At 38.9% G+C, this 26,124-nt stretch overlaps 1 protein-coding gene across 5 annotated transcripts in view; it reads left to right on the top strand.

Moving 5' to 3' along the window:
- The window catches only part of LOC126162088 (nascent polypeptide-associated complex subunit alpha, muscle-specific form), a 148,728-nt gene extending 123,235 nt beyond the window's left edge, over window positions 1-25,493 (top strand). For 3 of the 5 annotated variants that reach the window (XM_049918362.1, XM_049918365.1, XM_049918366.1), the window contains exon 11: window positions 23,652-25,493. In XM_049918362.1, coding sequence (XP_049774319.1) covers window positions 23,652-23,690 — 39 coding nt within the window. In that variant the 3' untranslated portion in view covers window positions 23,691-25,493. Of the gene's footprint in view, window positions 1-13,684; window positions 15,053-23,651 lie in introns of those variants that run through there. The other 2 variants (XR_007535017.1, XM_049918363.1) reach the window with 2 other exon arrangements.
- The last annotated feature ends 631 nt before the right edge of the window (window positions 25,494-26,124 follow it).

Below are 26,124 nucleotides of genomic sequence, written 5' to 3'. Positions count from 1 at the left end.
TAGTGGGTTTGTCTCTCATCAAATTTAAACAGTGCTTACCACTGCACACAATAAAATATGTATTTCAGCTGTGAAATTACACTGTTTGATATCACTGTTTCACAGTTACCAGACAGTTTACTTTGACTGACTTCTCATTTATATTTAATACAGGATTGAGTGTCAAAGATAAAAACTAATGCAGTTCAGTTCTGGATTTTCTTTATGAATTACTGAAACAGTAAGAGGTCTGACAGCCCTGCACTATTTTTTTCTGTTTCAGGAATTAGTAAGCAACTGGTGCTCTTGTGTTGTGTTCTGGTTCTTTTACTGGCCTGTTTAAATACATTTAATATTCCCATGCTGTCTAGAGTCTTATTGCTGCAATAATGCAGTCCATGCTCATTGCGTAGGATTGAATTTGAGTGAATTGAAGGTATTCAGGGAGGGGGACAACGTTTTTCGAATCAATTTTTAAGTGTTGAGGAATGAGAGTTATCAACTTATTTTCCATTTTTTGGAAACTAAATTGTGACAGTGTGATCTCTCTCTGAACATTATATTGTACCATGTGCCGTAGGGTTACAGACAAAGCATAAAAAGCTTTAAAAAGATGCAGGCAGAAGCAGAAAGTAAATTAGACTGTTTGATGGTAAAGATAGCTGCTTTTACACGCCATACAAGTGGTAACGAGAAGAAGTTGACATTTAAGCATAACTCAGGAACACTTAGTAAAATTTCAACTAAAGCTGTTACATACATGTTTTACTATTTGTATAAAAATATGCGGTGGGAGTAAGATTCTCCAATAGCACTAGGCATGGTTGTGTGGATACAGAGGGGTAATATAAAAATTTTCAAAAACAATTTGTTGGTATTTATTTCCTATGTTTAGTTGATTTCGAATACTTGTAAAAGTATTATGTGCAATTTGTCTCTTACTGGTGCTGTTCAGTGTGTCAACAATGTGGCGAGAATGAACACTGTAGCAAGCCGCTAATTCTGTCGCTGTGTTTTGGAATCTAAGATCGAGCCGCATGGATGATTACCACAGATAAATATACCCAAGTTTTGTTTTCTGTCCGATGTACACAGATTTTGCATCTCTTAAGTGTAATTTTTTTTTTTTTTTTTTTTTTTTTTTTTTTTTTTTTTTTTTTTTTTTTTTTTTTTTTTTTTTTTTTTTGAGCATTTCCATACTTTGACTGACAAATTGTGTAGAATCCACTTGGAACACATGTATAAGATGATCATGCAAAACTGAATGTACTGCACACTCACCTGTGGATGCCTCTACTTCACACTAAGCCACATGTTACTCTTCAACCATGCTGTACACAGCGTCATTGTTTTCTAAGTTCAACCAGTTTTGGTCAAATACCACAAAATCACAGAAGGAAACACAACCATGACAAAATACTACAAACCAATTGCAAACTGTCTTTTCTGATGACTGATTACCGAAAGGTGTTAATAGCAATCTGAGGCAAAAATAATAAAATCGGATCCAATTAATATCTTCATTGAAATTTCTCTTTCTGCACAACACTGTTTCTTTAGGTGTTCACTGTAACAAACTACTTGGGTAATTTCTGTGCTGACACTGTTTTAATGACAAACTTCAAAACAGTAGTACTCTAACATCGCAACAGCACCTTCTAGAGACCATTTGTCAAAACTTGAAAGGTGTTCCTTGTATTCAGTATGCAACTGGAGAGAATTTATATCAACCAATGACCCGTTTCCACACCAGCCCCAAAGACGGTACACCCAGAAATCACCTCTAGATGCTCAATAATAGAAACCAAATTACATTCTAGGGGTAAAATACTGCAGAGCCTAAGCAAGGTACATACTCACTGCAGAATTTCACCCGAAACAATGTAGAAGAAACAATTACTGAAATACTGAACAATATAAGGTAAAGAACCATTTAGAAAAAAACATTGTATCCCTTTTGAGTCAGTGTGTGTGTGTGTGTGTGTGTGTGTGTGTGTGTGTGTGTGTGTGTGTGTGTGTGGTTGCACAAGTGATTTAACCATGCTTAAGAGTACTGGCATGTCTGTTCCACAATGCTGTAGACATGTTTTCTCGTGCCACCTAGTGTTCCTCTGAGTGTTATGTACTTGTTAAAGAGAGGAGATCCATTACTGTTTGATTTCACAATTGGCAAAAACAGCTAACTTCTCGTAACAAATGAGTTAATATGTTAATATTTAACATTAAACGTGTAAGTAAATATTTGACACTAAACGTGTAAGCAAGGAAAATAAAATATTCAGACTCCATGGCCATGTCAAGCCTCTTCTGTCTTGTCGTGGCAACGGGAGTGTGCGTAGTGTGTGAATTGCTAAAAAAAAAGGAGCTAGTGTAAATGCTATTTTCTGTTATGTGTTTCTGTGCGCCACACATCAGTCTGCTATAGGTGAGTGGTTGCCTTTCTCTTATTTTACATGACAAAAGTTCAGAAATGGTTTGAAATTACATTCAAAGCTTGTGTGAAGTCACTAAGTGTTGTCAATAACAAACATTAAATGAATATAGTCTGGGTATTTTCGCATGGTGCATTATGCTTCTTTCTTCTCCCCACTGCTTTGAGAAGTAGGTGGGTCTTACCCTAACCCTACAGTGCTTCTTTCCAGAAAGCAAGTGATATGTGTGCAAAGTTTTTTTTAAATGGATTTGGTAGTTAGGAGGAGATGTTGTGCATGCATACATACACCCAATTTATGATACAGGGTGTAACAAAAAGACATGTCCAAACTCTCAGGCAACATCCTTCACACATATAAGAGTAAAATGTGGTACATGGACATGCGTCCAGAAACTTTTTCATACATGAAATGTTGTTTAGAATATAAAGTAAGCTATAATTCTTAGCTTCACAGTCAGTGTTTATTATTGCAGTTGAACATAGGAAATGTTGACATGTGACTAACTTCTTTGCTCTACTAGCATCAAGCACGTTGCATCAGTTGTTTCAGATTTCATCGTGTACTTGGCTTCCAGTATGATGCAGTGGAAGTTACACCCTGCTTATAGAGATGTAAAGATGAATCTGGCCTTAGTGGGAAAGAGCTGTTGATCAACTGTTATGTTTTGTCCTTGTCTATAAAACAAGCAACAACTTTCAGTGTAACTGTTCCAAATTTATGACATCAAAATTGACTTGACTATTCTGTGATTGTTGAGCAGTTTTAAAGATATCACAGAGCAGAAATTTCACAATGTCTATAAATCTGTCTTTTGTTATTTTATTGCAAAATAACTGAAGTCACAAGTTTTTTGCCCACAAAGTATTTATTTCATTTCCCTTGACAAAAAAAAGGCAATGGGTGTACAAAACTACAATGAATGCATGCAGCTCACAAAGGGAAAGATGCCAGCTATTATTTCCAAGTTACTTGTAGGATTCTGTTCCCATGCACAGTATTACAGATGGAACTCGCATTCTACTTACAAAAATTCATATGTTCTTTGGGGACAAGTACCTTGGTATAATTATGATTTTGTTCAGTTTGTTACCCCAATCACCATTCTTTCTCCAAACAACAAGAAGATGCATATGGTTTTATCACATTGTGTTCAACCTGTTCTACCAGTGTGAAGTACAGTACATAAATGTGCAACTCTTCTCGTAGAGATGACGTTCAAAATGTCAACCTCCATGATCAATACAACATGTACAATGACAAACCATCAACTGTGTTCACACTGATATACTATGTTGTGTCTGCTGTCACTGCAGGAACAGCTTGGCATAGTGTTGCCACAGCTTCTCCGTTGTATTCAGTGGACCCATTCAAGGTGTCCATGTCAGCCAATTTTTTTGTCAGCTAACCTATCCATTCTACTGTGTACCAGTGTCAACGTACAACTGACATTGCTGGGAAAACAAACTCTAGACAGAACTGAGCAGCACATGCAAGGTTGAGGACAAAACATAGGAGGTCCTTATTTGTTGTCAACAGCGGGTATTGTGAGTGAATGGCAATCAAGACACACACACACACACAGTGAAATGACGGATGTTGTGTTGGGCAGAGTGCTCTGCGACAGGGTGGTCCACTTGTTTCTTGGCCACAGTGGCTATTCATGCGGACAGACAGCTTGTTGGTTGTCATGCCCACATAGAATGCAGCACAGTGGTTGCAGCTTAGCTTGTAGATCACTTGACTGGTTTCACAGGTTGCCCTCTCTTCGATGAGATAGGTGATGTTTGTCACCGGACTGGTGTAGGTGGTGTAGGTGGTGGTGGTGGTGGTGGTGGTGGTGGGATGATGTATTGGACAGGTCTTGCATCTAGGTTTAATACTGGGAAATGGGTCATTAGGAAGGGGGTTGGGAACAGGGGTTGTGTAGGGATGGACAAGTATATTGTGTAGGTTAGGCGAATGGTGGAATTCCACTGTAAGAGGGGTGGGTGTAAATAGCCTAGATTTACGTCTGAAAAATTCGAAAAAATACACCCAAATATTTGGGAGAAATCACTAGAAGGATGAAACGGATGCAAAATGGGGGAAACAAGATGAAATCTGAGGGAGTTGATGATAGCGAAAGGCGCCAATTTTTGCGAGTTTTCGCCTTTCACTGTCGTCAACTCCCTCAGATTCCATCTTGTTTCCCCCTTTTGCATCTGTTTCATCCTTCTTGTGACTGCTCCCATGTATTTGGGTGTATTTTTCAAACTTTTTTGGACCTAAATTACATTATTTACATAATTTTTCGCATTTCCATCTGCGTCTATACACAAAAGTTTCCTTACACTAGCCAGAACCCAGTCCCACATACTGTTTGTGCATTTGTTGCTTGGCTCATGGAATCCACCCAAATGGCCTTACCATCAAATTACCTGTCTCTGGCTGCCACCCTTCATTCCACAGTGGCCTCCATCTGTTCAGATTCTGTCAGACACTAGCCCTCATTAACATAATCCTGCAAAATCATATCAACAGAACCCAAACCTCCTTGCGGTACCTTCTATCCATCTGCAAAATTTTCCTGCTATGCAATACTAAATTCCTGGTACCCATAACACACATTGAAACTCTTGCCCTCCAACAACTAGATCACCATGCACACCACCACCTCAAAAAAACTCTCCACACTGCTCACTTCCCAATTCCCACCTAGGAGTGCCACTCCCCACAACTTCTACAACAAACTCCAAACCTCCCCCATGTCCCCTCATAGCTGACAAACCCTGTCTTGCAGGCCTACTACATTTACCCCATCTTCCAAAACTCCCACCAAGACACAGAATCTAGAACCTAAACAGGTCTGAAACACAGTCATGAACCTTTCCTCCAGAAGCCCCACAGTAATATCAGTCCTTCCCAAATGCCTCTCCTTTTGCCCCACTCCCAAATTTGTTAAAATCCTCTCATTCTCCCGGTGTAAACAGTGTAAGCACTTTCTTGCCACCGACACTACCAATCGGACTCAAGCAATGACCAATGTTGAACCCTGCCTGACTCAATTCATTCCTCCATCCAACCATAATCCACCCCACTGCCCCCAAATCAACCCCTGTTAACTTTCCAGAATTTCTAAACCTTGAACCTTGTCTCACCATCATTCCCCAAATCCCTCAAAGTACAAACTAACGTTGCATCCGCAGAAAGAAACACAGTGCACCATTTAAATACTGATCCCGGCCTTATAATCCTACCTGCGGACCAAGACTCCACCACTGTTGTTTCAAACTGCAAGGATTTCCTGGCAGAAGGACTCCGTCAGCTGTCAGATACATCCATCTACAAACCTTGCCACAGTGACCCCTTTCCAGAAATCCAGCATCTCCAATCACTCCTAAAATCCTTAGGCCCATCCCAGAACCTCTCCATGGAGTCTTATCTCTTTCTGCTCATCCCTATCACTCCTCGCACTCTCACCTTCTACATTCTTCCTAAAGTCCAAAAAGCCCAACCACCGCGGACGCCCCATTGTGGCCAGTTACTCTACCCCCACTGAGAGAATCTCTGCTCTCGTAGACCAACACTTCAGCCTATTACCCGGAACCTATCCTCGTATATAAAAGGTACCAACCATTTCCTCCACTGACTCCACAGTTCCTGTCCCTTGACCACACAGTGCCCTCCACGTCACTATTGATGCCACCTCCCATTACACTAACATCCATAATGTTCATGGACTTACCACTATTGAACAATACCTTTCCCAATGCCTGACAGATTTCAAACCAGCCACCACCTTCCTAGTCACCATGACCAACTATATCCTCACCCACAATTACTTCTCCTTGGAAGGCATTACCAACAAGCAAATTAGGAGGTATGAGTATGGGCACCCGCATGGCACCATCCTATGCCAACATATTCATGGACAGACTAGAGGAATCCTTCCTAAACACCCAGAATCATAAAGCCCTCTCTTGCTTCAGATTCATTGGTGACGCGATCTGGATCGAAGGTGAGGACACCCTATCCACATTCCTCCAGAACCTCAACAGCTTCTCCCCCATTTGCTTCACCTGGTCCTACTCAACCCAACAAGCCACCTTCCTAGATGTTCACCTCCACCAAGGTGGCTACATCAGTACCTCTGTCCATATCAAGCCTACTAATCGCCAGCAATATGTCCACTTTGACAGCTGCCACCCAGTCCATACCAAGAAGTACCTTCCATAATGCCTAGCCACCTGTGGTTGTCGCATCTGCAGTGATGACCGGTCCCTCTTGAAATATACCTGGGGTCTCACTGAAGCCTTAACAGATTGTAATTATCCTTCCAACCTTGTACAAAAACAAATCTCTTTTGTCTTCATCTTTCCTGTCTCCTACCACCTCCCAAAGTCCCACAGTCCGACCACAGAGGAGCATTCCCCTCGTAACTCAATACCATTCAAGACTGGAGCAATTGAATTACATTCTCCACCCGGGTTTCGACTTCTTGTTGTGCCCTGAAATGAGAAATGTCCTGCCCACTATCCTCCTCTTCCTCCTTCCCCCCCCCCTCCAACAGTGGAATTTTGCCACCCATCGAAACCTACACAATATCATCTTCCATCCCTACACAACTCCTGCTCCCAACCTCTCTGCCTCATGGCTTGTATCCCTGTAATAGATCTAGGTGCAAGGCATGTCCAATACATGCTCCCACCACAACCTACAGTCCAGTGACAAACATCATCTATCTCATCAAAGGGCAGGGCTACATGTGAATCCAATCATGTGATTTACAAGCTAAGCTGCAACCACTGTGCTGTATTCTATGTGGGCATGACAACCAACAAGCTGTCTGTCCGCATGATTGGCCACCGAAAAACGGTGGCCAAGAAACAAGTTACAGAGCACGCAGCCCAACATGACATCCTTCATTTCAATGACTGCTTCACAGTCTGTGCTATATGGATCCTTCTCATCAACACCAGTTTTTCTGAATTGTGCAGATGTGAACTTTTCCCTGCAAAATATCCTATGTTCCCAAAACCCTCCTGGCCTCAACCTTCGTTAGTCATTGCCTTCACCCATTCAACTCCTTCCGTATTCCCATTCCAGCATTACACAGCCCTCATTCTACCACTTCACCCAGTCTTTTTACTTCTCTCCTTTTCCACTAGCCCTTCCCCACCTCTCCCCTGCCCTTCGTCCAACCTCCCGACTGCACATAGCTGCCCAACCCTCTCTCCACCTTGTCCCTGCACGCTCCCCGGCCTACCCTCTATCCCTCCCCCTTCCTGCCCCAGCCTCCTCCTTACCCCCACCCAGTCACCAGTCCCATAATGCACCAGTGCTGTTGCTCGCTGTGTGGCTTCAGTTTGCCAGAGACTGCAGTCGTGTGTGCGAGTTGTGTTGTGCACGTGTGTGTGTGTGTGTGTGTGTGTGTGTGTGTGTGTGTGTGTGTGTATTTTTTTGACAAAAGCATTGCTGGGCGAAAGCTTATTTGTAACAGTGTTTTGTTTTGCCTATCTGTTACTCAGCATCTCCGCTATATGGTAAGAAATCAAATAAAATAGTTGTTCTGTAAAAATTCACTGAAGATCGCGAATCCTTTGAAATATTCCTGACCAGTGTCTGAAATTTTGTTGTTTTAATTTCTGGTTCACACTGTATGTGTTATAGAATTTTTCAGCTATAAACACCAACCAAGATGTCACAGTGCTTCGGGAGTGGCATTCATCCTTCCTCTTGGTGTAGAACATTTTGGTCTTTCAGTCTTAGAGGTGTCTTCAAGGTGTGACCTAAAGTTACCCATTTTTTCTCTCTTTTCTGAATTCCAAATGCCTCTTACTCCCTGTCTTCCTCTGGTATAGCAGATATCACTGGCCTTCCTGAATGATATACTGGTTTTGATGGATGAGGTCATATTGCTGCTGTATCAGTCCTGCCATAACTTCTGTGGGTGCATCATAAAGTTGCAGTTGATTCAGCACCTTCTGGAGTTCAGTTTCTCTTGTCTCTTGGTTTGACTGTCTTTGGACTCTTGCTCTGTAACTCTCTGTTCAGTTATTCAATTTCTCCATTGCCTGGCAGTACAGCAAACTGTTTCCAATATCTGTATCATGACTTGCACACAGCCAAGCATTCAGAATTAGTGATGTGCAATAATCAATTCAGAATCCTTAGCACACATTGCAGTATCATTCACAGTCACTAGAAATACATTTGAGCATTTGTAGTCCACGTGGGCAGTGTAGATGTGTAAAGAAAAGTTGAGCAGTCAAAATTATCACAGTGGCAGTTTAAGATGTTAAGTAATGAGAAATTAATGTACACTGCTGGGAAAAAATTAGTACCTCCTTGTAGAGGTTTCCAATTCACTCAAGATTTATTGTTGCAATTGTGCATATGGAGTACATGAAATTAAATGATTACAGTTACAGATTGATAGCCAAAGCAGTTCTTAGGTACCAGGTATCAACCCATTCTGAAACACCCATATTAGTGTGTGATGTAGCTTCAATGAGCTGCATCCGCAACTTGTGGTCTAGTGGCTAGCGTCGCTACCTCTGGATCACAGGGTTTCGGGTTAGATTCCCAGACAGGTTGGGGATTTTCTCTACCTGGGGACTGGATGATTGTGTCATCATATTCATCAGGGTGTATACGACCCGAGAGAAAACCAGGAACAACCCGGGGATTTTTTAGAATTCCGGGAATTTTTCATTGTTTTAGTTGTCGGTTAAATTTTTATGATTTTGAATGATAAGAACCAATACTCTGAAAATAAAACTTAAGTTGCAAAGGAAATATGCCATATACAACAACAAAACACAGTGCTCATACAAGCATCTGCCAACAGCGAAGTGGGTAAACGGCTTTAGGAAGACTACGCAATGCTTCCTAACTACAAATAGCTTCCGATGAGCATGAAGAGACAACTGTGATTCATTTGAGCAGTTGCAGTCGAGCTCTTGTGCATGCGCAGTTGAGTCGCATATGAGTAGTACCTTCTCCCACTTTTGGTTACAGATATGTGGCTGGGCGCCACTATCTAGTATTGCCCCGGTTCGGAAATATTGTAGATCCGGGGCTGATGCACAGAGCAATCTGAGTTGTTGTGGGGAGGTGAGACTTCTCCACATGACCCGTGTTTACGTTCAGTGATTTTGCTGTTTCCTCTTTATTTATTGCTCTCTCATGAAATGAAAACAAAACGGATTTCTGTGGCCGGGAGCTAACAAATGAATTAAAATACGTTTTCATAATTATGGAAGGCTAAAATATCTCATTAGTTCCACATTTTATTTCCACATTTTTGACAGTAAAGCATTAATTGCCTTGCAGAACAACGAAGTTATTTTTGTTGGTTTGCTAAAGAGATTTGGCTTTTGTTAATCTTCTCTGCTGAGGCAGTCAATTTATTTGAAATGAAGTATTTAATTTCAGACTGTTGGCTAGTTTCAACTGTTCGCTGCATTTCAAGTGCACGTTTTCTATCTTATAGCTTGTATGGCATTATGCCACAATAAAGATCCAAATATGAGATAATACAGTACTGGTACCCCAAGAAAATTTACATCCGAATTTGGACATACGAATGTGGACTTAAAGCTGAATTATGCATATCAGTATGGTTCACGAAATACCAATGCTCTTGAAGTGTCCTCTAATGTCTTGTTTCTTATATGACATAATGCAAGATGTTTTAATGTTTTACACGAATGAACATACGGGCTTCCTGGATCATCGTAGCTGCTCAAGCATGGTGACGCCTGTTACCTGGCGTTCTCTGGCAATTGCTGAAACAAACCTATTTCTAACAGGTTGCAGGAAAATTTTGCGAATGGTGTTTTGAAAAGTGTTACTTTCAAAGTAAATTTCCTTTTACGCAATATGAACTGTGTGCAAGAATGTACGATGAATTTCTTAGATCACAGAGTGTTTGCTTCTCATTTAAACATCAACTCTTTGAGGACGACCATCTAGAAGAATTTCGAGCCCAGAAGATCAGACATTTATGTTGTTATTAAAAATTTTACTGACACATTTGTGTGATGTATCTTAAAGTGTAATACGTGCAAAAAAGATCAACATTGTATGTATAAGCTTAGCTTTTCTTGCAGCTTGTTAATCTTAGAGACCAATATTATATGTGAAAGCTTTGCTTCTTGTAATTTAAACCATTAACTTTTCTTATTTGTGTGTTAGCGCTACTTAAGAGTTAACTTGCCATTGGCAGGCTACATCACGTGTCCTACACTGTCATCAGCTGGCGAGATCACGTGACATGAACTGAGACTGACTTACAAAAGCGCGTCGCAGTCTCAGTTTCAATGCTTTGGAAAGTAACTTCCGGTGTTTGGTGGAATTAGAGTTTATGCCTTTGTAACACGAAAATATGCAGTGTACATGTTGCTGCACATCAAAGACCTTTCCAAAACGTGTTTTGTTTCCCCTGAGTTTCGTTTTCTAAACTGCCGGGAAATTCTACGTCGGTATATAAAACTATAAACATTCAAAGGATTGATAAGTTTTACAGTGCTGAGGAAAAATATATTGTCACTTAACACATAAAAAGTGTATTTTCACCTGAGAGAAAGTGTATTTTCAACCGGGAAAACTCCGGGTTTTTTTTTTTTTTTTTTTTTTTCCACGTATACACCCTGTTCATGAAAGTAGCTAGATTGGACTGTCTACAGTTTGGGAATGACCACGCAGTTGAGCACCCCACAAACAAAAACATCATTAGTGAGCTGCAAGGCGGGCACTGACTCTGGCATCCAGTTGATCGTACAGATGGTGACCATATGGCCTGTGATGGGGCCTGTGTGTCTTGTGTGAATGCACTCTACAAGACAGTGCTCACCAAGTCAGTATCATATGCGCAAGTGACCATCACTTGCATGCAGGTAGAATCTGCTTTAATCACTGAAGACCATGGCGTGCCATTCAATTCTCTAAGTGATCCTCTGATGGCACCAGCCAACCCATGTACATTGATGCTGTAGTGTGAGTGGAAGATGGATTAGAGGTGTATGTGCCTGTAGCCTCACTGCTAATAACTGGTTCCCAACAGTTTGTGTTGACCCATTTGCGCTCACAAGCCCTTTTATCTGTGCTGTCGTAGCTGAACAATATGCCAGTGCTGCCCTTACAATTGATGATCCCGGTGGGCATCCAGAACCTCATCTACAGGCATGAGAATCTTAAAATGGTCACTGATACCAGCATTGTTGCGCAACTGGTGCAATACTTCCAACATCTTGGCAATTCTGTGAAAGGATCATCCTGCTATTTGGAAGGCCACAGTTTGATCCCATTCAGACTCTACCCATTTGGGTGTAGGAAGCACGAGTTCATCTCCATACTGTGGTTGCCTACATTCTTCACACGTTTGCACCACACTGAGCCTTTTGGATGTGACCATTCCCCGTTAAAGGATAGGTTTAGTGGTGCTCTGGTGGTAGCTGTGGTGCTACGCTATCTATTTTCAGGTGATGTTGAAACCGTTATCAGCCCATCTACTATCTTCCAGGTGGCATATGTTGTCATCGGATCAAACACAGCATCATTTTTTTAGGTGTATTAATTTTTTTGGTATTGTATTTACGGGTCTGTAATTTCTACAGTGCAGTTGCTGTTGAAAAGAAGTAAAGATCATAAAATTTCAGAATGGTCAGTTTGACCACTTCTGTGACTCTTGTTTCTAAGCAACCATCACGTGAAAAAGTCTTAACTTTCCGCTGTTTAAATATGGAGTAATACTGTGAATTTCATTTTTTCCACACACTCTAGCTCTGCAGCTTCTTTTTGCTTCACAGCTGAAAGATAAGGCTCACTTGGGCATATTAGTATTCGACTGCACAAAAATTGAGAAGATTTGAGCACATGTGGGAAATTTGGTACCGCATTCATTTCAAAATGAGATTACACCTTATGTAAAATATTTAATTTTCGCTATTAGAGGACAGACATTTGTATTGCACGTACTGACAGAAACCACATTAAATTGGCTATATGAAGTCATTCATGGTCTGAACGGAGGCATGACCCTACCTCATTCAGTAGGATCATACCTTAGAATTTAATGTTGTGCTGTTGTCACACTTACTGCCCATCCTGCAATCCTCTGGCCAGTACAGAGAATGGCACTATCCCAGTCATGTGAAATGTCAAACTGCTCCATTCTTTGTAGTGATACTTTGGTTAAGAATATTCTTTTTACCTGAGAGGAACAATAGTAGAAACATTTCCTATAGATTTGTTTGACAGAAGGCAAAACCCAGTCCATTAACCGAAAATCCGTGGCAAACGTGTTATGGGAGTAGTTGCATTGCATGTATGTAGCCAGTACCTTGAAAATTGGAGGAAAGGTTCCAGGCCCATTTTGTTTGTTTGTTTGTGTTTGTGTGTGTGTGTGTGTGTGTGTGTGTGTGTGTGTGTGTGTGTGTATGAGAGAGAGAGAGAGAGAGAGAGAGAGAGCCATGTTGGAAGATGGTTTAGTTTTGAACCATTGTATGCATCCACATCCATTAAGTAATGGCAACCAATGAGATTTTGAGAGTGCAGTAAGTGCTCTCCTGCTAACCCAACCATTACCATTCTTAGGTGGCAACTGTAGCCAGATAAACCTACCTGAATGTTGTCTGCAGTAACTTTTTGTATGGCTCAGCTATGTGGAAGGGTTTCTGCTTTCTTCCCCCACTTTTTCAGCTGTCTGCTGTCATGTGAACACCCCCCCCCCCTCTCTCTCTCTCTCTCTCTCTCTCTCTCTCTCTCTCTCTCTCTCTCTCTGTTCCCCTCACACCTTTCTCTACTGATACATGTTACAGAAAGCTGAGTAAAGTAGTACTGGACAGAAGGAAGATACTTCAAGTGTAGTTGTACTTCAGTAAGACTGTTTTGAGAGTCTTTTGTCACTTAAATTTAGTAGCTTTTCTCCTACTTTGAATATTGCATTGATAATTATGTATTGATTCTTTACTTTGCATACAATTGTAGACATTTAATTTTAAAGTATCTTCATTTGTAATAAATTCAATTAAAAATTTTAGCATGGGGGATGTACAATATGCTACAGATGTTGTACTGGTACAATAAAATTTAAAAACATTTATCCGTTAGATCACTGAAAGAGAATGTGTGTATGCTACTTTTTTCCTTCTATTAAATGGTAGCTTCCTGTGCAGTTCAAGCATCATGTAGTAATACCTTAGCAGTTTTGTTAGTATACATTCTTTATTAGTGCTGACTATTTATATTGCAAGTAGAAGTAATTTGTCTTTATTTTCATCTTTTAGATTACAAGCAAGGGGAGATGATTGAACTGGGATGGAGGCATGAGGATGCATGGTATAAAATAGAAACTCATATTTTAGTGATGATGGAATTACGCAGAATGAAAGACTGTTACTCAAGATTTCTGATTTTTTTAAAGATATACCTGTTGCACTGTAAATACTGAAAGTTTGTAAAAGCAGACTGAAATCTGAAGAGTGTTGGTAAAAAGAGTAATAAGGACTGTAATTATGGGTCTGAAGACTTAGTGAACATAACATGCAATGGACACTATGTGCTGATCATGATGAACTGGTCATTCTCACAAAGTTCCCTGTGAAATTGTAATTTTTATGAGTGAATGTTGTATGACACCCAACTTTATTTTCATTTCATTAATATTTTCCTCATATCCTGCAGAAGATGAAGAGAAACGGCTACAAGAACAACTTGTAAATATGTGAGTGTTAATTCAATAAAATGAGTACATAATCTGCAGCAGATCAAAGTGTTATCAGTGAATACCAGCTGGAACTTATTTATGATCACTATGTTATTATTTTAAATGGTGCTGTTGTTTGTTAATGGAATTTCCAGTCATCTTTTTCCTTGTGTTTTTTGTGCAAGTGTGATAGTTGTACATATCCTTCATACCTCCCATGTTATGTTGCAAGATAGAATATTAACAGGCCAAATTGTATCAAATGCATTTGACAGGAACATAATAGTCAGTATTGTTTATATTCCAGTGTATCTCTGTACCGGTGATAATTTTTAAGTAATAGAAAGATGATATTTATTAGTTTCTATTTACAGCAATAGTCAGAAATTAAGGTATTTGGAAATTAATAAAAATAGCTTTCATTTACTTTACCAATGCATATTGAAATTACACTTATTTTTTAAACTTAAATTACATGTAAGTTAACACTAGAGTCCCAATGTGATGGTCATTGTAGTACATCTCAGCCATGTAAGTTAGGAAGGAGCTTAGGCTTTCAGCTGATTTACTGTATCACTTTCCAGTTAGCCTAGCAGAAATTGTTTTTGTGAAAGACTGTTAGTTGCATGCACAAATGAAAATTCTCCAGTGAAACCTACGGGTCAGTCAGTCTTATCTTCTCAGCCTGCATTTCATTGTCTTTGCTGATTAATCAGTGATATTTTCCTTTTCTTAAAAATGCTGCAGCATAGGGATGCAGTTTGTAAGAAACTGTGCCTTTTTTCAGGTACTTAAAATTGTTCGCATACTTAGTTTTACCAAATGCAGAAATATTATTATGTTGTATGATGATTAAAACTGCCTCATGGAGACTTTATGTAAGTCACAGAAAGGCCAAGTAATACCAGTGTTAACAGGACCACACATAATAAAACATTTTGGTGTAGAATCAGTCTTTTAATTTAATAAGATGAAGAAGTTGCTCATATTCGTACAGGACAACATCCAAAATGCAAACTACACTGTTAAATGATTTGTAACATTATCTTCTTCTTCTTGTTCAAAGAAAAACACTCTTGGTTTTCCTTAAGTGATACTTTTAGATTTTAGGTTGTCCTGTAAAGTGATTAAGCACACTTGCCTCTTTCAGCTGTTTAAACTGTGTTTCTTAGCCTCCTCTCCATCAAGATAATACAAAGAGTGTATCATCCTAGAACAAAGTACAGTTGAACTTCCGTATAGCGAGCATAATTCATTCCAGAATCTTATTCATAGTGTGAAACACTTGTTAAGTGAAACAATTTATCCCATATAAATTAATGTAAAATACAATAATGCGTTCCGTGCGGAAAAAGTTTTATACATGCCATTTATTCAAAGAAAATCAGACATACAGTATTATGTACTTTATTATTGATGATACGTAATTAATTCTTTTATATTGGGAAGCTTTCTGTGGCCATTTGTTTCTACCAACACTTCAACACTTGAAAATGGCACACAGCATTACGATCAAATAAATTTGTAGTGCGCATAACCATTGCTTTATTGGGGGTGGTGATTTTCAGTGTAAGATGCAACCAATTCCCATGGTTTCATCATTTCTCTTATTGTGCCAGAAGGTTGCTGTTAATGTTACATGCTCCTCCTCCTCCTCCTCCTCCTCCTCTGAAGAACTCCTCTCCAGAACTCCTTTCCATAGCTTCCTGCCGTGAAAACGTTTGCAACTCCATAAGCTCTTCGGTGGTCGTGGCTGTGAGCTTCCCCAAGCTCATCAATATCGTTGTTATCCACTTCTAGTCCCGTGCTACTGGCCAAAGAGACAATCTCGTTGACTATAGGCTCCACAGGTACTAACTCAAATGCCTCATAGCCACATTCGACAACACACTCCGTCCAAAGCCTCTTCCAAGCAGAAGTCAGAGTTTTGTTGGTAAACCCTTCCCACACCTTTTCGACAATCTTCGAAGGCAGTGATGTTGAAGTTCTATTTCAAAACTCTCTGAGAGTGAGATTGGTAGCTTCAGTCAACTCAAAGCAATCTCAAAGAGTGCGTAAATGTAGAACTTCTTAAAGTTAGAAATAATCTGGTGGTCGATAGACTGGATTAATGGATTGGTGTTGGGAGGCAGAAATTGGATCTTGATGAGGAGTTACAGATTCATTTCAAGCAAATATTTTTTCACTGAAGGACCAAACACTTCCTTGATCCAATACATAAAAGATCACGTCTCACTCAAGCCTTGTTGTTGGACCTCCACATCACATTTGACCTGCTGTTCTGGACTTTACACTTCTTGAAGGCTTGTTGAGTTTCTGAATGATAAACAGGCAGCACTTTTATTTTCAAGTCACCAATTGCTTTGGCACAGAATGGGAGTGTGAGATGTGTTTCATTGGCTTATGACCAGACAGTGCAGTCTCCTCTGTTGTTATGAAGGTATGCTTCGGCACCTTTTTCCAGAATACAACCGTCTCTTCACATTTAAAAACCTGTTGTGGCAGATAACCCTGAGAATATAAGAACATCTTGAAGTTGCTGATGAAGTTCTCTGCTGCCTTTGTGTTGGAGCTGGCTGCTTCGCCGTGCCTCACAACGCTGTGGATGCTGGTTCTTCTCTTAAACTTCTCCAACCTCCCATAACTTCCCTTAAATACTTCTTTGCCGCTGATGACCCTGGCAACGTCTTAATGAGATCGACAAAAATGTTTCTCGCCTTCTCACAAATGTTCTCATTAATAGCGTCACCCTGTAGTTGCTTTTCCTTTATCAATATAGGGAGCAACCTTTCGACATTGTCCTTAATATAAAACCGTTGTGTAGGTAATCTTGTCATTCCCTTTGAACCATCTATCTCCTTAGTCTTGTCCTTGTTCTTGAGGATAGTGCAAGCAGTTGATGTAGATCGATTGGGTGTGAGTGCTAATTCAGCAAAGCTCACATCACATTCGCATTTTTAAATGATTTTACGTCTCATTTCTAAGGTCATTTTCATTCTCTTATGGTCATCTTCTTGTGGATCTATCTTTGGGGACATTTCTATGAAATCTATTAAATTTTGCACACAAAAGAACACTGTGTGAAAAAAAGTTTAGAAAAATGCGTGACCACAAGCTGCACTAAGATGATAGCAGAAAGAGCGCTAAACCCAGACTGCAGTACGTACTAAAGTCGTTGTTCATATGCTGCTGCCAACAAATGAAAGGTGTTTATATTGTTGACGCACTGTATATTTGTTTTCACATTGGACACACATTCATTAGGTAATTTCTTACACGATGCTTATAAATAATCTGTGTTAGAGCCTGAATCCAAAATTGTAAGAAACAAGATTTTCTTTAGAAATTTTATATAGTATTGTAAATTGTTGAAAGTAAATCCAAATACTAGTTGGGGGGTGGGTTCTAAGACCAAAATGATATGACGCTGAGCATAAGAAAAATTGGTAATGTTGTGGCTAGTTGCAAGATTATTAAACAAAATTAGAAATTAATGATCATGGACGAATCTAGAAACCATGATAATGTAAATATCTACATCTACATCCGTACTCCGAAAGCCACCTGACGGTGTGTGGCGGAGGGTACCCTGAGTACCTCTATTGGTTCTCCCTTCTATTCCAGTCTCGTATTGTTCGTGGAAAGAAGGATTGTCGGTATGCTTCTGTGTGGGCTCTAATCTCTCTGATTTTATCCTCATGGTCTCTTCACGAGATATACGTAGGAGGGAGCAATATACTGCTTGACTCTTCGGTGAAGGTATGTTCTCGAAATTTTAAGAAAAGCCCGTACCGAGCTACTGAGCGTCTCTCCTGCAGAGTCTTCCACTGGAGTTTATCTATCATCTCCGTAGCGCTTTCGCGATTACTAAATGATCCTGTAACGAAGCGCGCTGCTCTCCGTTGGATCTTCTCTCTCTCTCTTCTATCAACCATATCTGGTACGGATCCCACACTGCTGAGCAGTATTCAAGCAGTTGGCGAACAAGCGTACTGTAACCCACTTCCTTTGTTTTCGGATTGCATTTCCTTAGGAATTCTTCCAATGAATCTCAGTCTGGCATCTGCTTTACCGACAATCAACTTTATATGATCATTCCATTTTAAATCACTCCTAATGCATACTCCGGGATAATTTATGAAATTAACTGCTTCCAGTTGCTGACCTGCTATTTTGTAGCTAAATGATAAGGGATCTATCTATCTATGTATTCGTAGCACATTACACTTGTCTACATTGAAATTGAATTGCCATTCTCTGCACCATGCGTGAATTCACTGCAGATCCTCCTGCATTTCAGTACAATTTTCCATTGTTACAACCTCTTGATACACCACAGCATCATCTGCAAAAAGCCTCAGTGAACTTCCGATGTCATCCACAAGGTCATTTACGTATATTGTGAATAGCAACGCTCCTATGACACTCCCCTGCGGCACACCTGAAATCGTTCTTACTTCGGATGACACCTCTCCATTGAGAATGACATGCTGCGTTCTGTTATTTAGGAACTCTTCAATCCAATCACACAATTGGTCTGATAGTCCACGTGCTCTTACTTTGTTCATTAAACGACTGTGGGGAACTGTATCGAACGCCTTGCGGAAGTCAAGAAACACGGCATCTACCTGTGAACCCGTGTCTATGGCCCTCTGAGTCTCGTGGACAAATAGCGCAAGCTGGGTTTCACACGACCGTCTTTTTCGAAACCCATGCTGATTCCTACAGCGTAGATCTCTAGTCTCTAGAAAAGTCATTATACTCGAACATAATACGTGTTCCAAAATTCTACAACTGATTGACGTTAGAGATATAGGTCTATAGTTCTGCACATCTGTTCGACGTCCCTTCTTGAAAACGGGGGATGACTTGTGCCCTTTTCCAATCCTTTGGAAATATGCTGATTAACTGTGCAGCTTCCAGTTTCAAAGTTTAGATTACCCTGATAGTTCTCAGAAATGTAACTGCTTTAGTTGTCATGGTATGCTGAATACTGGTTAATTTGTCTCACAACAGAAAATAAGAAAATAAAAGATCTTGAACCTGTTATCTGTATATTTGCTTGAAGTTAACAAGCACCAATAGTGTAGGTAAAGGTGTTACTATGATTTTACAAAAAAGAAGAGCCTGAAATGAATGTAACACAAAATATGTCTTAAGTGACTCCATCTTGCCACTAGCTGTTAATTTTTAGTTTATTTTTGCACTATTCACAATTTTGCCTTAAGACATTTTCAAGTACATGCATACATTCATTGGCTGCTAGTTCATCATATATATGTGATGGCAAAAATATTGCCACACTTGTTTGTTGTGCGCGTTGTATATGAAGTATGCCACTTAGTCTATTATTTCTGAATCCAGATCTCATATATGTAAAATTAAAAAATTAAACATTACAGTTAAAGCTTTTTTTGTACTGTTTTAATTATATGTATGATGTCTGCCCTCAGAAGTATCATGTTAAGTGGTGTGTAGCAGACCAATATGGCAGCTTTTGTCTTAGCAGATTTTTGATTACCAAACAGCTAACGGATGTACAGTATGCACTGTAGTACTTGAAAGTGACCTAAGAATGTCCTGCAATAGTGTGACAAACTGAAAGCTAACATTTGGTAGTAACATGAGTCATTTAAGAAGTTCATGACAACTGTGGACCCGAGTTCAAGGTGAAGTACATACAAAAGTTGAAAGACTGATACGTATTTCTAATCTTGGGTTCCTGCGTTGTATTGTACCACATTGATAGTTACTGTAGAACTGTAACTCGTTGTTAGAAACTACAACAGGAACCTGTAAATCATAAAAGTTTTCATAGGGATTGCACTGAGGAAGCAGCATGGTAGAAACAAATCGGAAGAGACTATTAGCAAATAAATTGTAGAAGAAGAAAAATAATAAATAACTTCTTTGAGGATGAGAGTAATTATCACAGTACTAATCCAACAAGTTCATGATCCGATCTGTTAATGCTATTGTTATGTCATTTCCTGCCCCCTTTTTCCTCATTTATGTATTTAATGTTACAGTCACCTCTGGCATTATTTTGTGTCATCCAGGATAGCTTTAAATACACTAGAACTGACCTAGGGGTCTAAATTTGACCACTGTGTACACTTTCTAAATTCACATGTTTATGACAACACAATTACCTACTAGTTGTCACTGCTAACTGATGAGATCTCCCTTTTGACTTTGCAAGGCAGCTATGAAGATAAAATATTTTTCCCATGTTACTGAAACGTGTTGTAAGTTGAAATAGTATTCCGGTACAGAGTCGAGTAGAAGTGACAAGGCAGAACAGATGAACTGGTTATGGTGCAGTTTTGGTCTGTCGCAAAAACCATTGTTTTCTTGCTGCGATTTGTATTCTTGTGTTGTCATTCTTCCGTGTTGTGCAGCAGATGACAGTCATGTCTTCTAAATATCCAGATTTTGCTAAAGCGGTTGAAGATATAAAGTCAAATGCGTTATCGGTTACAAATGCTGCAAAGAAGTATAGAATTCCACGAACTACTGTAGGAGACCATGAAATGGGAAGGCATAGAGTAAATATGCTGTGTTTAATGTGGAGAAAGGAAAAATCATTTTAGAACATCTGGTTTCTGTTTCAAGGTACAGAATTCCATTTTTGAAATTCGACCTTCAGGAATTACCAAAATATTATTTTATGTCTGGGAATTAGTTAAATACTTTCTATTACATTCATGAGCATGAACACATGTAATATATGTCATTAACACGTGTGTTAAGTCCAAATTTTCCAATACTACAATTCCTTGCAAAGAAATTAAAAAATAAATTAATTAATCCAGTAAGGATGCCAATATCAGCCAGAATGTGTGTGAATGTTCATTTACATGTACTCCTAACATGGAGTTCGAGTTAACACCAAGTACTGGTTTGAATCAGCTGGTGCTTAAAATGTGTTTTCCTCAGTGACCATGGATGTTAATACAGAGAAAATACAGGACACAATCCCTTAGTTGTGAGCTATAAGATACTGTTTTCCATGAAAATGAAAATGCAAATCACTTTGTCTGTGAAGTAGTGTAAAAAATAAGAGAAAAAAGTGTCGAATCTAGATGAGTTTATTGTACTGCAAAAGGAATAAGTTAGAACGATAAAAAAAAGGAAATGTGTGAAAAATATAAGAATGGAGAGGAATCATATGAACTGAACTCTCTCTCTCTCTCTCTCTCTCTCTCTCTCTCAAAGTTCTTTACAATCTGTATGTGTTCCGAAAGCGGAGAGCAGTGACAAACATGATGTCAAAAAGGTTTGTTCTCAATGTGTATATCTGTACCAGAATAATTAAAGTTTTTATTATTATTGTTGTTTTTGTTATCGTCACATAAGTTTAACAATTTCATTCACTACCGTAAGTATATAACCAGGTTTTAAAAGAGGTAAATATAACACTTAAGAGTACATTTGTACAGATGGAAGCAATTTTCGCATGCTTGCCTTTACAGTGTGTTAGTTGTACACATGATTTCATCAGAAGATTCTTGTTTAACTTTTTTTTGTTTTCCGTATACTATGTTAATAACTTCCAGTGGTTTAATTATTGATAGAACATCTTTAAGAAAATTTAGATCTCTCTGTACACTTAATAAGTTAGAAAACTGTTAACTTCACCCAGTATGCAGTATGTTTAAAGGGTTGTATCTGTTTCAGTAGAAGGAATATCTGGGTAATTTACAATATTTACACAGGAATAGTGTAATCCATAGGAAGTATGTAAGAATTGTCCTCCATGGGGTATAGTGTGTGTTTGCTTAAGGATAAGACTTGGGAATACAAAATAGTGTAGTAAAAATTCTAATTGTACATTTGTTGGTAAGTTTTTTTAGTTTCTGTGTTGATTTATCTGTTTAGAGTTCACATTCACCACTTATTAAAATCTCTTTCCTACCCCCCCCCCCCCCCCCCCCCCCACACACACACACACACACACACACACACACACACACACACACACACACACATCTGCCTTTCTGTTTGCTTTTTATAACCTCCTGTTTGTTGTTTCTTTTTTCTCTTTATAAATAACTCTTACAAGATACATATTTTTATTAAATTAATTGTTATTTCATGAGGACTAACATTATTATGAAAAATAGTCCTAGTAACCTACGAGGTGCATTCAAGTTCTAAGGCCTCCGATTTTTTTTCTAATTAACTACTCACCCGAAGTCGATGAAACTGGCGTTACTTCTCGACGTAATCGCTCTGCAGACGTACACATTTTTCACAATGCTGACGCCATGATTCCATGGCAGCGGCGAAGGCTTCTTTAGGAGTCTGTTTTGACCACTGGGAAATCGCTGAGGCAATAGCAGCACGGCTGGTGAATGTGCGGCCACGGAGAATGTCTTTCATTGTTGGAAAAAGCCAAAAGTCACTAGGAGCCAGGTCAGGTGAGTAGGGAGCATGAGGAATCACTTCAAAGTTGTTATCACGAAGAAACTGTTGCGTAACATTAGCTCGATGTGCGGGTGCGTTGTCTTGGTGAAACAGCACACGCGCAGCCCTTCCCGGACGTTTTTGTTGCAGTGCAGGAAGGAATTTGTTCTTTAAAACATTTTCGTAGGATGCACCTGCTACCGTAGTGCCCTTTGGAACACAATGGGTACGGATTACGCCCTCACTGTCCCAGAACAAGGACACCATCATTTTTTCAGCACTGGCGGTTACCTGAAATTTTTTTTGGTGGCGGTGAATCTGTGTGCTTCCATTGAGCTGACTGGCGCTTTGTTTCTGGATTGAAAAATGGCATCCACATCTCATCCATTGTCACAACCGATGAAAAGCAAGTCCCATTAATGCTGTCGTTGCGCGTCAACATTGCTTGGCAACATGCCACATGGGCAGCCATGTGGTCGTCCGTCAGCACTCGTGGCACCCACCTGGATGACACTTTTCGCATTTTCAGGTCGTCATGCAGGATTGTGTGCACAGAACCCACAGAAATGGCAACTCGGGAGGCGATCTGTTCAACAGTCATTCGGCAATCCCCCAAAACAATTCTCTCCACTTTCTCGATCATGTCGTCAGACCGGCTTGTGCGAGCCCAAGGTTGTTCCAGTTTGTTGTCACACGATGTTCTGCCTTCATTAAACTGTCGCACCCACGAACGCACTTTCGACATATCCATAACTCCATCACCACATGTCTCCTTCAACTGTCGATGAATTTCAATTGGTTTCACACCACGCAAATTCAGAAAACGAATGATTGCACGCTGTTCAAGTAAGGAAAACGTCGCCATTTTAAGTGTTTAAAATAGTTCTCATTCTCGCCGCAGGCGGTAAAATTCCATCTGCCGTACGGTGTTGCCATCTCTGGGACGTATTCGACAATGACGGCCTCATTTTAAAACAATGCGCATGTTTCTATCTCTTTCCAGTCCACAGAAAAAAAATCGGAGGCCTTAGAACTTGAATGCACCTCGTACATGTATTAAAAATAAGTTACTGGGGAGCTGCTGCTGTAACTATGCATTGGATTTAACAGATTACTCACTAGAAAAATTTGCTTTTCAGGGTGGAGTTTCCTCTTCAGAAAACGTTCTTCCAACTTAATTGCAGGTACCAAAGTGTAAATTCAACTTGATGTACCTGGGTTCAAGATGAATGTTGTAGAATCAAAAACACCAAGTGTAAATGGAGCACTCCAGATTAGTGAAACTGTTGTTCCTCATACTGTTTATGTAATATTTTGAGTCATTACATAACTACAGGCATCAGTGTTCCAAAGGATTACTCTCCACATGTGTCCTTTTACAATTAACTGAACAGTGGAATTGCACAGAAAGTGTGTGAGTGTTGAGTGTTCGTTATTACACATCTGTCTGTCTGCTGTCTTACGAGATTTATTGTGCGCCTTCTGAGTTAAAATGATTCTGAAAAATGTGGAGAAAAGTAAATGTAATCTTCTGCAATATTGGTCTATAAGAATGATTCTTACATTATTTTTGTAGGTGGAGTGAAGTAAAGATAAAACATAATTCATGTACATATATACTAAGTTCATTTGGTATACATCCTTTTAGTTTTAAATGTGTTTCCTTAAATTCAGTACTTCTGTTGGGCATTTGTTTAGAACATAATTTCTAATAAAGTATGCTTGACAACTATTTCCAGTTGTAGACCAGTTTTAAAAAATACGTGGTGAAGCTTATGTTAGTGGATGTTTATGTCTTAGTTTACATACAAAATTATTTTATTTCTGAATGTATTTGCATAAATGTAATGCATATACTTTTATATTTCCTACTTAAAGATGTAGTATATGATCTAGTCTCATAATTGTGTTAATTATCAGAGAATATTAATTAAACTGTGTTCTACTTTTGTGTGTCGTTACAGATTATGGAACTATTTGTATTTTCCACAGATATTTTCTAGTTAGTGCAGTTATTTTTCCTTCTATGTAATTAAGTCAATTTTATTCGTACATTAAAATATACAAAATATCCTAGACATGATAAAGCAGAACTACATAATGACCAAAGTTGTGGAAGAATGTTGCAGAAGACTTTTTTTAAAAAAAAAAACTTGCATTTTATCTTTAAGTTTAGTTTATATGTTGAGGATGAGGCTATCTACTCTTTTTACTCTTTAAAACTGTTTTATTTGGAAAGTATATATATCCTGCTATGTTGGATAAAGTGAGTTTATACATTGTTTTAATTTTCAAAGGCTGAGTTTTATCTTAAAACTATATTATACAGGGAAAGAAGTATACTTTGTCATTTTGTACTTAACAGTTTTTTTTCCTCTTAACAGGAAAAAGAGTACTGTCTTACAGAAACATCACTAATTCTCAGGCTTGCGTGCTTCAGCAATGAAATGTTGAAACATAATATTGCTATTCAGTAATGCCTTGGGCAGTAAAACTATGAATAAGAAATTCTACCTTGAGGCTTGGCTGGTGAGAAATTCTGACAGTGACTTGAAAAAGTTAGTAGACCAACAAACTGTAAGATAAAGGTGGTCCAGAAAAATAATTATCAACTGAACAAGTTAATTATAATTACTTAGCATTGTCAGCTCCCAGTTATTAATTTGTGTCATGTGGACAGTATTGCTGGGCTATCAGCAAAGAACTTAAAAATTTCATGAGAAGATCCCAGTTTTGACTGAGATTTGGGGGATTCGTGTAATTTTAGTCATGATGTCTAAGGAAACTTTTACTACAGTATTTGGAAAAGATAAGTTATATTCTGTCACTTATTTTTATTATATTCAGTGGCATACTTTCTAAATGAAGTTTCAGTCAAAATTAGTTGAATGCATTTGTGTTAGAAGTAAAATAAAAAATGGAAATAATTCTTGTTCATCTTTGTTGTATAGATACTTTTACATTAAATGTAAATTATGTAACTTTCTGGTTTGTGGCATGTATTTGTAAAGTATGCAAAATCCCTCATATCTGTAAAAATGGAAGTGAAAGGGAGAGAGTGCTTGTAAAATATAAGCTGCAGAGGCAAATAGTGTGATTAAAATCATTTGATTTGGGTATGTGAGAGAGGACTCATTTAAAGCTGGAAGATAATGGGGAAGAAGTAACTGGCATTGCGTATGTGACCAAACGTTAGACAAACAAAGGAGTGTTCTTACATATGTTGGAGAAAATAACTAGAAAATCTGATGGAGGATTCAGAGCTGCAGAAGGGAAAGGTTATAGGCAATGGCAGAACAAAAGGCAGAAAGAGATTAACTGTTATATGCATTCTTGTAACACGAGTCTGCACAGTAGTGTGTGTGTGCTGGAATAAACTCAACTAGAAGGTGCAAGAATATTTCACTGATCTACTGAAATTGTGTTCTTGTTGACTAACATTTAGGTGTAAATCACACTTCAACATTTCCTATTAATGTAATATAATATTCCACAAAAATAAGAAACCAGATAGAGATAGTAGTTAGGGACGTGACTGGGCTGCATGAAATATTTTATCTTTTTTCCTTGTGCGTCATATTTAATTATGTCATATATCAGTATGTATTATTA

Source organism: Schistocerca cancellata, chromosome 2, assembly GCF_023864275.1.
Source record: "Schistocerca cancellata isolate TAMUIC-IGC-003103 chromosome 2, iqSchCanc2.1, whole genome shotgun sequence".
NCBI classification, from domain to species: Eukaryota; Metazoa; Arthropoda; class Insecta; order Orthoptera; family Acrididae; genus Schistocerca; species Schistocerca cancellata.
The sequence above is the reverse complement of the archived record's forward strand: the minus strand, read 5'-3'. Positions and strand labels throughout refer to the sequence as shown.